This window comes from Diachasma alloeum, unplaced genomic scaffold (assembly GCF_001412515.2).
Source record: "Diachasma alloeum isolate Michigan unplaced genomic scaffold, Dall2.0 Dall_scaffold_00209, whole genome shotgun sequence".
NCBI classification, from domain to species: domain Eukaryota; kingdom Metazoa; phylum Arthropoda; class Insecta; order Hymenoptera; family Braconidae; genus Diachasma; species Diachasma alloeum.
Window position 1 is genome coordinate 1,157,076 of NW_021680374.1, and position 18,768 is coordinate 1,175,843.

At 38.0% G+C, this 18,768-nt stretch overlaps 4 protein-coding genes across 8 annotated transcripts; 1 reads left to right on the forward strand and 3 right to left on the reverse strand.

The window, feature by feature from the left end:
• Window positions 1–3,113: 3,113 nt before the first annotated feature.
• On the reverse strand, window positions 3,114–5,646 carry LOC107036418. Of its 4 annotated transcripts, none has more exons than XM_015254368.2 (4): window positions 5,629–5,646; window positions 4,597–4,933; window positions 3,674–3,907; window positions 3,114–3,510 (listed from the first exon to the last, which is right to left on the reverse strand). In XM_015254368.2, the coding sequence occupies exons 3-4, from the start codon at window positions 3,904–3,906 to the stop codon at window positions 3,252–3,254; spliced, it is 492 nt and encodes a 163-aa protein (XP_015109854.1). In that variant the 5' UTR covers window position 3,907; window positions 4,597–4,933; window positions 5,629–5,646; the 3' UTR covers window positions 3,114–3,251. The 4 variants fall into 4 exon arrangements, with proteins under 4 accessions (XP_015109854.1, XP_015109853.1, XP_015109851.1 ...); XM_015254367.1 differs by lacking the exon at window positions 5,629–5,646 and adding an exon at window positions 5,540–5,597; XM_015254365.1 differs by lacking the exon at window positions 5,629–5,646 and adding an exon at window positions 5,501–5,591.
• A 713-nt stretch (window positions 5,647–6,359) lies between these two features.
• Window positions 6,360–7,729, reverse strand: LOC107036517 (60S ribosomal protein L38). 2 transcript variants are annotated; one of them, XM_015254537.1, is made up of 5 exons: window positions 7,638–7,729; window positions 7,432–7,468; window positions 7,158–7,218; window positions 6,634–6,756; window positions 6,360–6,446 (listed from the first exon to the last, which is right to left on the reverse strand). In XM_015254537.1, the coding sequence occupies exons 1-5, from the start codon at window positions 7,712–7,714 to the stop codon at window positions 6,403–6,405; spliced, it is 342 nt and encodes a 113-aa protein (XP_015110023.1). In that variant the 5' UTR covers window positions 7,715–7,729; the 3' UTR covers window positions 6,360–6,402. The 2 variants fall into 2 exon arrangements, with proteins under 2 accessions (XP_015110023.1, XP_015110022.1); XM_015254536.1 differs by having other exon boundaries at window positions 7,614–7,729.
• LOC107036515 (islet cell autoantigen 1) lies at window positions 7,593–13,964 on the forward strand. Its single transcript, XM_015254534.2, has 5 exons — window positions 7,593–7,908; window positions 9,707–10,501; window positions 11,866–12,163; window positions 12,732–13,079; window positions 13,457–13,964. Exons 1-5 carry the CDS (start codon window positions 7,898–7,900, stop codon window positions 13,574–13,576), a joined length of 1,572 nt encoding a protein of 523 aa, XP_015110020.1. The 5' UTR covers window positions 7,593–7,897; the 3' UTR covers window positions 13,577–13,964.
• Window positions 12,697–18,759, reverse strand: LOC107036514 (armadillo repeat-containing protein 8). The gene is made up of 5 exons (XM_015254533.2): window positions 18,522–18,759; window positions 18,341–18,414; window positions 15,448–17,191; window positions 14,736–14,902; window positions 12,697–14,284 (listed from the first exon to the last, which is right to left on the reverse strand). Exons 1-5 carry the CDS (start codon window positions 18,546–18,548, stop codon window positions 14,248–14,250), a joined length of 2,049 nt encoding a protein of 682 aa, XP_015110019.1. The 5' UTR covers window positions 18,549–18,759; the 3' UTR covers window positions 12,697–14,247.
• Between the last annotated feature and the right edge of the window lie 9 nt (window positions 18,760–18,768).

An 18,768-nucleotide genomic window follows, 5' to 3' on the forward strand; every position in this document is an offset into this window, starting at 1 on the left:
GAGTTCACCGGACAATTCCCTTGAATTGTTGAATAGAAAATATTCTATAGAAAACCTCAACAGAATTCGATTTTTCTATACAACTTTCCGTTACGATATTTTCTAGAGAATTTCCTCGGCTCAGATTTTCCTAGTTTTTTCCTTTCTGTTCAGAAAATTTGAGCCGATGAAATTCTGTAGAAAATCTCTCGATTGCATAGAAAAACCGAATTCTATCGACTTTTTCTCTAGAATATTTTATACACAAAATTTCGATAGACTTGTCTAGCGAACTCGCTATGTTTTTCTCTTAAATTTCTTCACCCACGAATGTATTTTCAAAACGATATTTTGAAACCAATATTTTTCCACAACGTTTACGTCGTGGATAATAAGTCGGGGAGCCCCTGGAAGTGTTGAACGAACCTCATGTGCAATTAATATAAAAGAGAAAAAAGGCAACATGTTAATACCCGGGAAATATCGTGCCGGCGAGGTCGAGCGATTACCTGAGCAATCGTGTGCACAGGACGATCGAGATAGGCTCCGTGCGGTATTGAGGCCGCAATTTTTACCCCGTTAAAAGCAATCGCGGAGCTTTAGTGGAAAAAAAATATACACAATGCGATCGAAACACGCAATTGTCAATGGCATAGCATAAACACTTTTCTTTAATGCATTCTAGGAAATTTCCGGGTGTTTTGTAATCCGAGAGGTACGAAAAAAATATATTAAAAATGTAACAATAATGTACTTGTGAGAGACGCAACATCGAATTTGTTTATGCCGACGAAGTTATCGATTATTAATTTTTTGATAATTTTCCGTGGCCGTTTGATAATGAGAGTAATCGGGAGTGGAAGCGCCACGAGACATGAATGAGAAAAAAATGATAGGAAAATTAAATAAAACTAAACAATAAACAATAGTACAGCTTTTTGTGTGAGGTTATTGTGATATTTAAAGAATAACTTTGCGAAGTAGTGATCGTCAGAAGTAATACTCTGATAAACTATTTACTAAAGAGATAAAAAAAGCGAAAGTAAACAGAGCAGAGAAAATAAGGAGAAACAAATTCGAGAAAACGCGAGAAAAATACAAAAAAAAATGGCAAAAAAAGTGAAAGCGCTTCAGCGAATGAAAAAAAATAACATTTATAACTAATAAAATAAATAAATAAGGAAAACTCAGTAGTGGCGGGGCTTGAGTGACTATTTTCCTCCTTGTGTATCTGCGGCATAAATTAGGAAAATTAAATTAGGTGAAATTAAAGTGGAGTTTGGGAGTTTGACGAAGTAAAACAAATTAGTTGAAAGTAATTGTAATTATTGTGCCGTGGATGCTAATTAGTTAACGAGGTTGCGACAATCTGAGGCTTCGTCAAATACTGCCGGATGCATTTGGTATTTCAATAGTCGGCTCCTGACAATTTTTCATCGAAGAATGAAAGCTCATTTTCTAGCTAAAATTGAGAAGTGAATTGCGAGAAGGAAGGGATTCCGGCCATGGAAATACCACTCACCGCATCTAGTTTAAATCCGTCCATAAATGTGTCTCGATTCGAAAGATAAAAGACGAGAGAAATTATAATAAAAAAAAAGATCGAGACGCAGTAACCACATTTTGCACAAAATCGTGCATATTAATCATTGGGACTACAAAAAAAACATATCATATGTAATTATATCTATGATGAAGAGAAAAAGGGGGAAAAACAATGAGAAAAAAAATATTAAGCGATAAGATTCTATTTATATGCCCGTGTAAGTAAACTAAGTTATTAACGTAATGAAAAAAAAATAGAAGGAGAAATAAATGAGAACGTGAGGTACAGTGGAAGGGAAGAAACAGCAACAACCATGCATATCATTCGTGTGTCTGGGCAAGGAATAGCTTCTATTAGAACATAATTCGACGTTGTCAGGCGTTAATGTTAATACTTACTTATTATTATATTATTATATGATTATCATTTGGAATTATTATATTATTTGGAAATAATAAGAACGAAATATATGAGTCTGTGTTATTTCTTCATCGAGACACCTTATCCTTCATTCGTCCATTCGTGAGAATTAATTGAACGAGAAGTTAAAAAATATAATTTGTGTTTTTGCGGAGGAATACGTTGAGATGATCAGGGGGTATTCGAGGCCCCGTTGAATTTCTTCGAAATCGTCACGCCTTGTTTCATTGTATTTTGCAATTTTTAACTGGTAAATTAATCCTCAATTAAATTTTCTAATTACGAATTATTTTAGAAATTAATAATTTAGTTGGGAAGATTGACGATTGTTTGGTTAATGGAAAATCCTGTTGATATGCAGTATTATTTGCTCAATGGATAATTGAAAGTCCTATACAATCAATTCAGTAGCGAAGTGGTCAAACGGTTCAAGTCGATTTTGACTGTTGACCAGTTTTCAATGAATATCTCGAAATCTAAGGGCGATAGCAAAATTTTTCTCATTACCTTTTTAGTAGCTCTCAATTCGTTCTACAAAAAAGGTCATTATGAAAATTTCGCTATCTCCCTTAAATTCGGAAATATTTCTGGAAAACTCAACACCGCCACCGAATTATAGAATTCATCATCAATCGGAAATTTAGATCATCAATTATTTTATCATTTTTCAATTTTGATATGTTATGTGAACTTTAATCAATGTAAGGGTCATATTCTCTTAATATTCATGAATTCTATGACTGATCGACATTATTATATTATTATATAATTATTCTTTGCAATTATTATATTCAATTTTTTATTAATCATGTCAATCAGTATGAGCTGAAATCGAAATTACCCTCGGACAGTATAACAACAAATTGGAATACGCAAATGGACGTAATCTTTGCAAATTTTGATATCAATTGTGGGGTTTGTGAATCCTATTTCAGCTGTCATAAACCAATTTTTTATTCTTTGTTGTTATAAATGGTAAGTTTTCCTTTCTTTCCCACCGTCACCAGCCTTTCCCTCTCTCCTTAATCGCAGAAAATAAGTGTCATTTAAAATTATCTTTCCATATATTTATTCGTTACAAATAATCTCTTTTCACTTTGTGTTCTCCCTCGTCAGATCCTCCGGAGTTATTATATTATTTGGAAATAATAAGAACGAAACCTGTGAGTCTGTTATTTCTCCATTGTCGAGACACCTCATCCTTTATTCATCCACTCGTGATAATTAATTGTATGATAAATTAAAAAATACAATTAGCTGTTCATTAAACTCATAAATCTCGTAACAATCTCTATTTTAATTTCAATCATCTCGTGCTTGGACACGGCTCACGAACATAAATCCTGAAATCCTTGTGGGATACGTTGAGATGCTCTTCCAGTCTCAGTTTGGTCTCCTCGAGAACCTGCAGCAGGGCTTCTCTGCGGGGGGTGTTCAAGGCCTCGTTGAATTTGTCCAAAATCGTCATGTCTATTTCGGGAATTCTCTCCAGTTCGATAGCAGTATCAAACGCCTCACTCACGTCGTTTATCAGCATTTTCACGTTTGAGTTTGGTGTGGATAGACTAAAAAAGAAAGAAAAATATTCAATTGTAAAATATATTCTTCGTTCGATAATTTGTAAATATCGACATTTCGTTTTTTCAATTAAATATTAATGCATAATTCTTTAATTGAATTCACCTTAGGGATGCAAAGAACGATTTGCGATTTTTTTTTAGTACTCACACATAATCCCTATCATTTTCGATGTATCTGCAGCATTGCTCGTGAAAGTCCAAGCATTTGAGGTCGTCCTGGCGTTTTCCTTTGCGAAGGAACTCCCTGAATATTTTTCTTCCCTGATGACGACCCAGGGTGTTGTGGACGCTGTCGGTCAGAGCATCGAGCTCATCGACACTCAGACCTGACAGGCATTTCCCGATGCAGCCAATTATTTGCCTTGTAGTTGCTGTTTTCATCCTAGATTTTTAATTATTTTTTTAAACATTTAGTATGTTTATTGTAAATACCAAATAAACAAGACATTATATATTCTCTTTTACTCATAGACATCGTAGTTTACTCTATTTTCATGATCAATTTCTGTAATTACTAATTAGAAAATGAATCCCACAAAAAATGTAAATATTCATTATAAATAAAAATTAAAATGAATTTCAAATTTGATTATTTTTTTCAACGTATTGTGGCTTATACTTTAGATTTCTTATTAGAATGACTTTCATATATTCCTTCATCTCCTGCATTCAATTATTCCCTTGTAGCTGCTGTTTTCATGCTACATTTTTAATTATTTATTCATCATTTCGGCTGTTTATTATAAATACCAAATAAACAAGAAATGATATATTTTTTTTTATTTATACACATTGTAATTTGCTCCGTTTTCATGATCAATTTCTATAACTATTAAATCGAAAATGAATCCCATAAGAAATATAATTGTTATTCCCAAATAAAAATTGAAATAAATTACAAATTTTACTATTTTTTCAAGCTATTGCAACTTATTCTTCAAAATCCTCAGAAAAATGACTTCCACATCCCCTTTACCACCAAAAAACAATGAATTCCCTTCGAATCCGAAATGTCTCGATTTCTAAAATCCCTGGTGATCCACGAAAACCAAAAAATCAATTAATATTCACCTTCACCCAATAATTCCCTCAGTTTATTTCATCCTTATTTACCGAGGCTCGTTTCGTCCTGCTGAACTGTCTTAGCAACTGTACGCCAGGGAAAACACAAAGCGCGTCACATGTTTATTGATCGGGAGCAGATGTGTCGCAAGCCTTGTGCCTCAACGCCTCGTAGACAGGTAAAAATTTGTAATTTTGAATGCAGCCCTGAGAGCACAGTATTTCAGAGATAAAACTGATAGAGAATGGCTTCAGGGTGGATTCAGCGCTTTATTCCATCGTGAATGATCTTCCGAATATTATAAATAGATTTTCAGCTGCGCCGGCGCTTGCAGCACTCCATTCCCTTCGAAAAAGATTTAATTCTTTGAATTAAACACAGACACTTTGAATTTTTAACACAAAAGACGATGAAATGAGATCGGAATTAGATTTTTTAAAAATCCAACAAATTTCCTGGAAAATTCCGTTGAGTTTTTATAATTTTTTTAACGTTGAACTTCCTATTAGTTTCGGCAGATTCTATTGAAATATTTTACAGCTTATCTACGGATTTTTTTAAATAAAACTGTTCAGCAAAAAATATTCTGTAGAGGGGAAAAATAAAATTCGGTTTTTCTATTCAACTTATTCTATTATATTTTCTATAGAAATTCCGCGGTTTAATTTTTCGAATTTCATTCGTTTGACTTCTTTAACGTGAGGAGAAGAACAATAGGGTGACAATAAATTGAAAATTCATGTCGAGGAATTTCTGTAGAAAATGTCTCCGTAGAAAATGTATAGAAATAAAAAATTGATTTTTTTCTATGGGAGAATTTCTGCTAGACGTTCTCCATTTGAAAACGCGCAGCAGCTGCGGAATTCTTCGACAGAATCGGCCAGAACTAGTAGAATCGGTAACAGAATTCACTGGATATTTCGATGAAATTTAGTTGCACGAGTTATTTACAAAATTCCTTTGACGAAGAAATAAAAATAAAACCGCAATGCTCCTCGGACGAATGCGGGACCATTACTGCCCGTTTTCTTTTAACTCACGCGATATCGCGAAATGCCGAGGTCACAGTGGCAACCACAACTGTTTCGCCGAACGATTAGCACGTAGTTTATCATTGATAACCAAAATACATTAGGCAGTTGTATATTATGTAGTTCGGGGCAGTGATTCAACGAGTTTCCTTTTTGCTCGGAGAGTCAGCAGATTTGCGGACGCTTTTTCAAATGTTCATTTCTCTGAGAGTTGCGGACACTTTTACCATTTTTTTGCTATTTTTTTTACATAATTCAATAGCGAAGCGAATAAATGGTTCAAATGTATTTTGATTATCGTTCAGTTTTCGGTGAATATCTCGGAATCGAAGGCAGATACCGAAATTTTTGTTAGAACCTTTTTTGTAGAGCGAATTCAGAGCAACGTAAAAGGTCATGACAAGAATGTCGCTATCTCCTTTAGATTCGGAGATATTCCTCGAAAACTCAGCTAGGAGCTGAACGACTTTTTACATTAAAGACAATTTTTATGGCTCAAATATGTGTCATCGTAAATTTTAATATTTATTGGAATCTTTCATTATTCCCTCGGAAATTTCTTGGTTCGATGAACGGAGTAAATATTTTCCCTAGAAAATTAACAACTCAATCAACGTCGTCATTATTTCACCAATTTCCCCTGAACTTTTTCTTATATTGATTAATACACAATCATTTCTCCTAGATTTTCTGAATGAACAAGTTCCTTGTGAGAGGTTCTGGGGAATAAAAATGAAGAGTTTTTTGGGTTTATGAAAATTTTATTGTATGCACAGAACAGAATTACATCCTCTCGCTAGATTTCTTCACTTCTTTCACCTGGAGACCTGTAAAATAATAATTGAGGAATCAATTTTTTGGGGTTTTCGTGACTTTCTTTCGTTGGAAGTGAGAATGGATTCAGGAATAGCAGATGCGTTCTATATTTCTCATTTTATTTAATATTTCATATTTTTTTGGATTGATGAGGTGATTTTGATAAAAACGGGTTTTTAGAAAATATGGAATAATTACCCGGAGGGAGGGATTGTTTCAGCTTCTCTGCCTTCTCCTTGTCAGTAATGACGAGGGTGTACAAAAATCTGGAGCAACGCACCTTGAATTTGACATTGTCGGCATTCTTCTTTATCTTAACAGCTGCAAGAAGAAATTGGATAATTAAAAACAATTGACAAACAGAGACATTTTCAACCCTTTCATCCATCTCAAAAGCCAATGATATAATTTTTTACGTTCCCAGCTTTAAGGTCAGCCATTCCCTCCCAAATTCAATAATTCATTCATAAATTTTTAGATGAATGACCAATAACTTTCAAAAATCGAAAAGTGAAGATTAAAAATTAACGAGTGTGCACAGCTCCATAAATATTCATTTCAGAACACGTGACATTAAAAAAAAAAACATCAATTGGCAATTTCAATTGGAATTCTCTCAATTAAAAAAAGTTTTGTTATTTTTTCCCCCTGAAGCCAATGCTTTTCGAGATAAATAACCCACGAAAATGTAAAATTAAAAAATAATCATCATATGAACTCACATTTGGCGTCTTTCCTCCTGGCCTTCAGCAGGAAGTCCTTGATTTCCTTGATTTCACGTGGCTAATAAACAAAAACAATTAACTTTAATCATCCCTAGTCAACAAAAATTAAATAACGGGTTGAATTCGAGGTTAACTTTATCCAACCTCAACTAAACAAGTAGCCACCTCGAAAAAAACAAATAAAAACCTCTTCCAACCGTAAAAACAATCCGAATTTCCATTTACCCCATCCAAAACCTTAATCCCAAATGTTATTAACAATAAAACTCACCATCTTGTCTGTGTTTGTGATTGCAAACTGGTGACACCTGAAACGGAAAGAACAAAATCAATTGCACAATTACCCCAAAACTTTGATCACAAAAACGTGAATGAAGCACCAATAAACATCGATAATCAACAGAGAGTTGAATAAATTCAAGGATTGCACGAAAACAAGTGGATAATAATTACGAGTAATAGAAAAGTTTCACGCACCCGTTCGCTTGTGTCAAAAGAAAGAGAAAGGCCGTTTTCACGAGACGATGTGCCCCAGTCGTCGGATGTCGCTGCATGTGGACTCCTCAGCTTGTCATCACCCTCGAGCCCCCGAAAGCAATCATTCCGTATGTCAAAGCGAATAAGAACAGGGCAGAAGCAGGACAGAGCTTGACTGCTGTCAATGAATCTACAATCAGCCCTCAAATTTCCTGGTGAACCCTTCAAATCCTGGGAAGAGAACGGGAGTCGCACGTCCAATGAATACGTAGTAAGTAGAATCAATCAATAAATAATACATCATCATCAAGTACTTGGCAATTAATTGATGCAAAGCCCAGCTTATCTAGACGGTCTGGGTTGATGGAGCGACCCAGGAAATCCGATTCCCCTTTCTGTGCTCCAACACTTGGCTAGATTGACATAAAATCGTAATATGTGGACTTCAAAAATAGAAGTTTCATTGCAAACAATTCAGAAGGAAGTCTAGGGCAATATGGACCTTTTGAAATGGTTTGAATCGCCTGTCTGAACCATATGCATCAGCATTTGCATGTGAAGCGATAAATATTAATTAGTGTAACGAAATAGTTTTGATATACTAAGATGGAGATTCTAGAATTGTTTTTTTTTTAATTTTGAAGCACTGATAGGGTAGAGTAAAATGGACACTTCTGACTTTTTTAGAAATAATCATGACGTGTTAAATTGTTCATGAAATGGAATAATTTTATTCTTCAATAGAAAGAGGAATGATTCCTCTTTGTTCTTCGCTTAGACTGAGCTCAATTGATAAATCGGTTTCTGAGTTATGAATATTTAAAAAAAAGTCAAAAGTGTCCATTTTACCCCACCCTCTCCAGAGTTAACTCTGGATCAACCCTGGGTTTGATTGATCAGGGCAGTCCCCTTCCTCGAAAAGCCTAGAAAAATTTCTTCTCTGTGAAGTGACAGAGGCGTGCTCCAACAGTTGGCTAGATTGACATAAAATCGTAATATGTGGACTTCAAAAATAGAAGTTTCATTGCAAACAATTCAGAAGGAAGTCTAGGGCAATATGGACCTTTTGAAATGGTTTGAATCGCCTGTCTGAACCATATGCATCAGCATTTGCATGTGAAGCGATAAATATTAATTAGTGTAACGAAATAGTTTTGATATACTAAGATGGAGATTCTAGAATTGTTTTTTTTTTAATTTTGAAGCACTGATAGGGTAGAGTAAAATGGACACTTCTGACTTTTTTAGAAATAATCATGACGTGTTGAATTGTTCATGAAATGTAATAATTTTATTTTTCAATAGAAAGAGGAATGATTCCTCTTTGTTCTGCGCTTAGACTGAGCTCAATTGATAAATCGGTTTCTGAGTTATGAATATTTTAAAAAAAGTCAAAAGTGTCCATTTTCCCCACCCTCTCCAGAGTTAACTCTGGGTCAACCCTGGGTTTGATTGATCAGGGCAGTCCCCTTCCTCGAAAAGCCTAGAAAAATTTCTTCTCTGTGAAGTGACAGAGGCGTGCTCCAACAGTTGGCTAGATTGACATAAAATCGTAATATGTGGACTTCAAAAATAGAAGTTTCATTGCAAACAATTCAGAAGGAAGTCTAGGGCAATATGGACCTTTTGAAATGGTTTGAATCGCCTGTGTGAACCATATGCATCAGCATTTCCATGTGAAGCGATAAATATTAATTAGTGTAACGAAATAGTTTTGATATACTAAGATAGAGATTCTAGAATTCTGTTTTTTTTTAATTTTGAAGCACTGATAGGGTAGAGTAAAATGGACACTTCTGACTTTTTTAGAAATAATCATGACGTGTTGAATTGTTCATGAAATGTAATAATTTTATTTTTCAATAGAAAGAGGAATGATTCCTCTTTGTTCTGCGCTTAGACTGAGCTCAATTGATAAATCGGTTTCTGAGTTATGAATATTTTAAAAAAAGTCAAAAGTGTCCATTTTCCCCACCCTCTCCAGAGTTAACTCTGGGTCAACCCTGGGTTTGATTGATCAGGGCAGTCCCCTTCCTCGAAAAGCCTAGAAAAATGTCTTCTCTGTGAAGTGACAGAGGCGGCCCAGGGCTATCCGGGAACGCGTTCGACAGATGGGTGCAGCGCTCGGACACATCGGACGACTCGGCGATATCGAAGATGCAGCACCAGTACTGGGTGACCAAGCAAGCCCTGTCGCGAAAGCTCGGTAAAAAGGAGGACGAGTGCATCGTCGCCTCGGACGCCGAATTGGACGCCAAGTTGGAGCTCTTCCGGAGCATCCAGGAGTCCTGCTCCTACCTGCAACGCGTGATCGATAAATACCAAGAGAGACTGTGCAATCTCGCTCAGGAGGAGAATGCGATGGGCCGTTTCCTGAAGGAGGCGGGCAAACAGGACAAGACTCGCGCCGGGAAGATGATGTCAGCCGTGGGAAAGTCGTTGTCCTACTCAGGGCAACAGCGGCTCGCCCTGCGGGCGCCTCTGGTGAGGCTCTACCAGGAGGTCGAGACCTTTCGACAGCGCGCCATTGAGGACACACTGCAGAACGTCCAGTGCATGGAGAAGGCGCGCACCGAGTATCGGGCTGCCCTGTCCTGGATGAAGAACATATCCCAGGAGCTCGACCCGGACACCTCGAAGCAGCTCGAGCGCTTCAGGAAAGTCCAGATGAGAGTGCGCAGGGGAAAGGCTGCCTTCGACAATCAGGCCCTCGACTGCCTCCAGAAGGTCGACCTCCTGGCCGCCGCCAGGTGCAACATGTTCAGCCATGCACTTGTGCTGTACCAGAGTACCTTGCTGAATTTTACGAAGAAATCCGCTCAGGCGTACGCCACGATTGCCAACAGCTTCAAGGGGTATCAGAGGTATGCAAGAAGGCAACATTTGCGGTTTTAGACATTGAGAGTGACCGTTGTTTTTTGGAATTGTTAGTCATTTTTCGTCGTCGTTTGGGGTGGAAGATTGTTCGTTTAGTTTGAAACTGACCGCCATTTTTGGTTTCAGACTTTCTTTCGGCATTTTGTGTCGTTTAATTTCAAGAATTTTCTCAGACAGTGGAGTTATCCAATGTGATGAAGCTTATCTTAATTAGGAACTGTATGAAAACGAATTGTTTTTATTATTTCTTATGAATTCTAGGGAATTTCAGTGATAGACAAATTTGGAATCATGCTCATTTTTTAAATTGAATTTTTAAGTTGAATATTATATGGTTAATAATATTATATAACTTTAAATAGTTGAGTCTCAGAGACTGGGGAAGACAATGAGCTCTCACTTTCGACAAAATCATAGTTGAAAAAATAATCGAGGGCTCTCTCTAGATGAAAATTTACCGTTAAATTTTTTTCTTTCATTTTTATTACATGAGATTTTTCCTTTCTCGGGGGATGTGTAATTATATAGTTAATAATATTATATAAGTTTAAATAGTTGAGTCTCAGAGACTGGGGAAGACAATGAGCTCTCACTTTCGACAAAATCATAGTTGAAAAAATAATCGAGGGCTCTCTCTAGATGAAAATTTACCGTTAAATTTTTTTCTTTCATTTTTATTACATGAGATTTTTCCTTTCTCGGGGGATGTGTAATTATATAGTTAATAATATTATATAAGTTTAAATAGTTGAGTCTCAGAGACTGGGGAAGACAATGAGCTCTCACTTTCGACAAAATCATAGTTGAAAAAATAATCGAGGGCTCTCTCTAGATGAAAATTTACCGTTAAATTTTTTTCTTTCATTTTTATTACATGAGATTTTTCCTTTCTCGGGGGATGTGTAATTATATAGTTAATAATATTATATAAGTTTAAATAGTTGAGTCTCAGAGACTGGGGAAGACAATGAGCTCTCACTTTCGACAAAATCATAGTTGAAAAAATAATCGAGGGCTCTCTCTAGATGAAAATTTACCGTTAAATTTTTTTCTTTCATTTTTATTACATGAGATTTTTCCTTTCTCGGGGGATGTGTAATTATATAGTTAATAATATTATATAAGTTTAAATAGTTGAGTCTCAGAGACTGGGGAAGACAATGAGCTCTCACTTTCGACAAAATCATAGTTGAAAAAATAATCGAGGGCTCTCTCTAGATGAAAATTTACCGTTAAATTTTTTTCTTTCATTTTTATGACATGAGATTTTTCCTTTTTCGGGGGACGTGTAATTGACGTGTAATATGACGGTAAATTTAATGTTTTTTTTGTTTTTTCGTTGCATCCGCAGGTACGATTTCATGGTTGTAAAGGAACTGGCTGAGCCCTCGACGAAATTAGCCCAGGAAACCGGTGGTGATGAGGATGAGAATAAAGATAAACTACTATTTTTTGATGAGTATCAGGACAGCGTGGAGGAGGCGCAGGAGGCCAAGCCGAGTGAGAAGGTTCAGGAGAAGAATGATCAAAAAGAGGATAAACTGTTGGATTTTGAGGAGGAGAGTAAAGAGGACTTTGATCTGGAATCCATTGATCTCGCGCAGAAGACGGTTTCAAGAGATAAAGAGCTGGAGGAGTTCTTTGGAAATGTGAGTGGATTTATTCTGACATTCTATTGAATTCTTATTGAACTTCTATTGAAAATTTTATTAGCTCCTGTTCCTTCACTGCGCCTTTTTATAGATTATGTCCAATAGAAACGGTTTTACAGAAAAAATCAGTAGAATTTCACCTTTCCATACAACTATTTATATTGAGACATTTTCTATAGAAATTCGTCGACATGAATTTTCCAGGTTTTGCCCCTCTATTTTCCTTTTTTCACTAAAAAAATGAAACTAAAAATTTTGAATTTGATTTTTGAAATTTGAGCCGAAGAATTTCTCCAGAAAATATCTCAATAGAATAAACTCTAGAGAAAAATCGAATTCTATTAATTTTTTTCTATAGAACATTTTCCATTGAACATTTCTATTATAAAAAAATCTGCAGATAAGCTGATAAAATTAGTCTTGATGACATAAACTCCGGTGAGTTGTCAAGTGATCAGAAAAAATGATGAAATTTCCCATAATAAGTTAATTCAACTTTAAGTTATTCACAGGCTTCCAAATAGTTATCGATCCAGATGAGCATTTTTTCATTAAATTTTTTCAGGGAAGTGACAATCGCCCTATGGACGTCAATCACACGACTGAACTCGAGAAGAGTCTGGCAGAGCTGGACCTGGTGATGGACTCGTTCGTCGGTGGCCCCTTGAGCTTTGACTTCACAGATAAAACGTCCTTGGGGTCCTCCAACCAGCAGGAGTCGAGTCAGGAGTCCCTTCAGCTCTTGACCTCCGAGAATTTTCAGCTGCTGGATGATATTCTGAATAGCGAACCGACAGGTAATACCGACTGGGATGCCATGGCGAATGACACGTTCTTGCCTCCGGGGATTCTGAAGCAGAGTCTTGGGGATGCGACACTTGGGAAGACGTCGAAACCAGTGGCCGACGAGAAAGTGAGGATTTGGGGGATATTCTCAGGGAAATGACTGATAAATAGACATTTTCACGGTCTCGGAAAGATTTAGAATAAAATAATTACACAAAAAAATCGTTAAGTTATGAGTGAAAAACGTACGAAGAAAATTCTATTCGATTTCTATTGAAAATTCCAATAGTTTTTGGCCGATTCCATTAAAGAATTCTCGAGCTTTACCTCGCTTTTTTTTTTAATTAAAAATGTTCAATAGAAACTGTTTCATAAAAAAAATCGTTAATTTTTTTTTTACTGAGACATTTTTCCCGTAAAAATTAAACTAAATCATGAATTGTCTATCTATCAGTCGTCCCATTCCTCCACAGACTGCAAATTAAATTCAGCGAATTTTTTCAGCAACCGAAGAAGGGAAAGCAAAAGGGAAATTCATGGCTGGACCTCTTCGCTGAATTGGATCCCCTTGCGAACAATCCAATCGAGAGTCTATCCAAATCGAGTGACAATGCTCCAGCCTAGATCACAATTCATCGATCATTAACACCCCAGACTGTACTTAATGATTTCTTCAACATTCCAACAGCATTTTTCAAGGTCATTGAATTAATGTTTCTACCAAAGATTTTTAAGCATTTGAAAATGAAAAATTATATAAACTACTTCATGTCGTTAATCAACTAGTCACTCATGAGTCCGCCATTGTTTTTCATTTGAAAATTGAGGATTTTAATCTCCTATTTTGTAAGTTTGTTTTTTTTTGGGTATAATGACTGTATTCCTTTGTTGTCAGTTAAGTATCGAATGGTAAAATTTACTATACACAAAATTATAATAAAAATTGGAAAACAAATAATATAATATATCGAGACGGTGCAATGTTACTGATTAAAAAAGAATTTGTACAGTATGGATTGAAAATCATTCACAAAATCACTTATTTGGCCGTTTACGTGGGTCAACAGCTCATTATTCAAATAAATTAAGGGGGTGAGGGGACTAGGGGCGTCTGAGAAACTCAGTTCAGTAAAATCATTGTTTTTTTTAACGTGATTAATTTCGTTTTCTCTTTCTATGATGATACTGCGACGTTCTCTACTTCTTGGGGAATCACAGAGTTTTACTTTGTGGTTGAGAGTCAGTAGATTATGATGGAAGCTGAAAAAATAATGCGCGTTTCGTAACACAGGGGCTTACGGATCGAGAAACTGGGCCAGTGCGGTCTTCACCCTAAAAATAAAATCATCAAAATTCAATTTCGCCTGGCTGAATATTTAATTTTCTGCTGCTTGAGGAAATAGAATTTATTGAGGATATCCAAGCACTTTCATTATGTTTTCGAAATTATTTTGTTTAGTTTTGTAATTATTTCAAATAAAGTCATCGATGAATTGCAATTTTCAAAGATTACGAATTTTTTCCATAGAGAATTTATAAACAATCAATTTTTCACTCGAAACTATTTTTTTTCGAAATAAAAAAAATGCAAAAAAATGTATTTGCAGGTTTGAACAATTTCCATAATTAATTTATTCATTCTCATAATTAATTCGTCATCAATTAATTCAAATGGGATTACCAAAAAGGTAAAAGGGGCTTGGATATCCTCAAAATCAATTATCGAAAATTTTTCAAGAGTAGAAACTCAATGAACTGTTCCCCTCGTCATGTTTTAATTTACCTATCAAACAGCTGTGAATCTTTGTTCAACCGCAACTGCTGAAGAATTCTATAAAACCCCAACTCTCGTAGACGCGCTTGACGCTGCTCAGCACCAGGTTCCTCCCTCCACACCAAATTACAAACGCAGAAGATAGCGGCAATGTTCAGTTTAACATTGGTATGCATCTGCAAGACAGACCCCCATTACCCCATTACCAAAAAAATCAACCTAATAATTACTTCTATTAAAGAAAAAACCCCGGATGAACAAAACACTACAAATCAATGAATGAATTCCTAATCAAAAAGTTTACAAAACCCCTTATAAAATTCGAATATTATTATTCTGCAAATGATTTTTTCTTCCTGTCAAATTTGAAAATTCTCAATTTTCTGTTTTTTCTCTGGGGCACTGAATTCATTTGAATCCTCAACCCAACTATTCTAAATAATTCCAAATTTCTCAGACGAAAAAAAAATATACTGCAAATTACTAGCAACTAAACAAAACAATATAAATTGTAACAAACGCCACTTTTGTTTTCTAAATCCTTTTTTCATCAATATTTCAATTCCCTGTTTTTATTCCCAGGAGAAATGAATTAATTCCCCTCCAATCACTGACGCTGAATTCCCCAACCACCAAAAAATCCGAAGAATAATAAAAAGGCCACTGCAGACCGTAAACCCCCTCACCCAACAAATTCGCCGAATAATTTGTCCATCCTCACCATATAATCCATAAGTTTCTTAAGAACATCCTCATTCGCCATGATATGATCCCTCGCCCTGTCGCCATCGGCGACATTAGCCAGAATACACAGTGCCTGCTCCTTGACATCAGCGGGATGATCATCCTCCAGAACAAGAATAACCGCCTGCATGACCTGCGCCGCATGTTCATCCATAATCCGATCGATATGTGCCTTAGTGCTCAATAAATTCCTGAGCAACCCCAAGACCTTCATAACAACCCCCAGCTCCGGATCCGCAAGCAGCCGAAAGATCTGATCAGTCCCAAGACAAGACAAAATCTGGGACTTGACCCTCTGCTCAGCCTGAAAAGCGACATTCATCAGCGCCCAAATCCCATTGAGCCTGAGCGCGGGATCAGGTCGTTTGGTCAACGAGCACAGCAGTTCAACCCCCCCAGACTCCAGAATGGGCTCTTTACTGGGGCTAAACTCTAAAAGTAAATTGCACAAAGTACTGGAGGCAACAGTGAGCAGATCCTCCTCGCCATCCCTGCCCTCGAGTCCCTTGTCAGCTCCATGAAGAAGTTGCATGAGTGGTCTCCAGACCGCGTGATCCTGAAAGGTCGTCCTGAGCTGCTGAACACTCCTGGACAACGAGTGGAGGCACCTGACAGCAGCCAGTCTGACCCTGGGTCCCCCAGGATCCTGCAGTCCACTGACAACGAGCTCCATGAGATTCTCAGTCTCGATGATCTTCTTCCTGATGTCCTCGTCGTTAGCCCCCAGTGAGGCAAAAGCCCGGAAGGCAGCCTGGCGCATGTCCTGAGCGAGGGCGGCATCCTGGACCTGGGGATGGGGCCTCAGCAGTTCGGCGAGGGTGGGAATAAGGTGATTGCTGATGGAGGCCAGCCTCTGGAGCTCGATGTCCACTTCGGTGAGGTAGGCCAGGGTCTCGGCGGCTGCTATCCTCTCCCTGGGAGGCCTGTCTCGATGGCAGAGCCTCACCAGACATGGCAGGGCTCGATATATCACGATTCTGTCGGTCGAGGGGAGGGCCCCAGCCCTGTGCATGTAGGAGATGCAGCGAGCTGCCTCCAGCTGCACCACTGAGCTCCTCTCCCTCCCCATGAGGCTCCCCAGGAGGGCTGGCAGGGGCTTGAGGCTTGGCTCCTTGCCTGTCGTCACGTTCGCCACCATCGTCGACACCGTTCTGTTCTGGTAGCACATGTTGGCGAGACAGGCGAGCGCAGGCAGCTGGACGTCTGGCAGGGATGAGTCCAGTTGAGAGGCCAGGGTCTCCACTGCTCCACCCTTCATCAGGGAGTTCTGCTCGTCCGCTGATTTGCAGGCTGTCGTCAGGATCGTTGCCACGCACACCTGGCAGGTCACCGATCTGCTGGCTAGGGACAACAGGCGGGGGACCAGCGCTGGCTCCTGGTAAATCGTCTGCACTGGCGCACTCGAGTGCTGGAAGACTGTTCGCAGACATCTGAGGCACGCCTCGATCAGGTGGTCCGAGAGCTTGTCGTTTCCTGGGGAGGTCGGCGTCGAGAGGAGCACCTGGAGGATCAGGGGGACCACTCCCAGGTCGATCAGCGCGAGGACGTGCTGGTCCGTGCCTTTCCCCAGGGAGCCCAGCGTCACCACTGACTCCAGGCGGATTCGCTCGCCCACCGATCCTGATGTGTCCGAGAGCAGCTGCAGGAGACGGGGGACCACACCCTGGGCTATCACAGAACCTTTCTGGCGGTTGCTTCCTATCACGGAGTTCTTTAGGCAACTGGAAAATTGGGGGTGGGTTCGTTCCGATGAGTGGGGAGTGGTAAGCATTTTTGGGGGACATTTGGGCTGGAGTTTTTGGATGCTTTGACGCGGTGTGGTGGAATTGTAATTTTATGGGATTTCGGCAGTAGACTCAACATTCTGGGGAATATTCACTGAATACTGCGAGTTGCAGTTTAATTAATCATGAAAATTGATGGAAATGAAGAAAATTGAGGTACATATTCTTGAATTTTGAATTAGGTGAATTCTGCGTATTTCATTATTTTACTATGAATTCCACTCGAGTGAAATGTACTCATTTCCCGAAGCAATAAAATCTAAAAAATATAATTTTTCAAAGACTCAAAGATGCAATTGAGAAGCCCAAGTTGAAGATGAAATGATTCGTTACGTCAAGACTGAGTAAAAAGTGTTTATAAACAGTTCTACAAGTCACATTTTTCCTACGATTTTAATGTAGGGGAGGGTGAGGTAAAATGGACACTAGACTTTTTTTTAATTACTCATAACTCAGAAATAAATTTGTCAATGGAACTCAGTTAAGGCTCATCACAAAGGGCAAGAATTGCTCTTTGCATTGAAGGAAAAATTATTAAATTTCATCACCATTTCAACCTGTCATTAACATTTTTTAAAAAGTCAAAAGTGTCCATTTTACCCCAACCTCCCCTATTTAGTTCAATTTCCTCATCACCGCATATTTCACACAGACCATTTTTTAGATAAATAAACTAATGAAAAGACATGACTATTTCCTCAAGAACTCATTCCGTCACGTGGAACTGAAGACTAGAAACTGACCCCCGGAGAAAATGCAAAATAAAAACACGAAACGAGTCAAAAATCGTCACTAAAAAATGTTTTATGAAGTCAAATGTCATCTCAACAAATGGAATTTAACGTCCATCAAGTCGATTAATTAAAATCCCATTAAATTCTCTAAACTCCGAATTCCACTCGAGTGAAATGTACTCATTTTCCGAAGCACAAAAATCCCAAAAATACAATTTTTCGAGGACCCATTCCCTCGCAGGGGCTGTCCCCCCGCGATATCCCCAACAAATCCGAACATTTAAGGGACCAAAGTCGAAATATAAAGCATTTGAATGAAACTAAGGTTAGGATTGATGTTTTGGGAGCTCACATTATCGCCTCGAGACACTTCTGAGGATCCGGCGAGTACAACTCGTCGATGTAGCTTCTCGAACTCTCGACATCCTGAAAATGACAGAACACATTGTACCCCGCATACAACGATAAATAATCCCCATTGATGTTGATCAGCGAGGAGATTCTACCGGCTTCAATATTCACGTTACCCTTACCATAAACGGTTGCATCACCGAGACCATAATTAATTGACCTCCCACTCTGACATAAATAAAACGATATTTTGTAACAATTTAGTTTCCGTTAACAGCTCCGATTGTTGCTACTGGATTTTTCGGCTTAACAAGTCGTCTTCTTGTCACGAGGAAACCCGTCAAACTGAGAGACTCCCCTCTCGCTCACTCCCTTTTCCCTACTGTTTTTTACGACTTTTTTTGAAAGGTTGTCACCAGATTATTACGT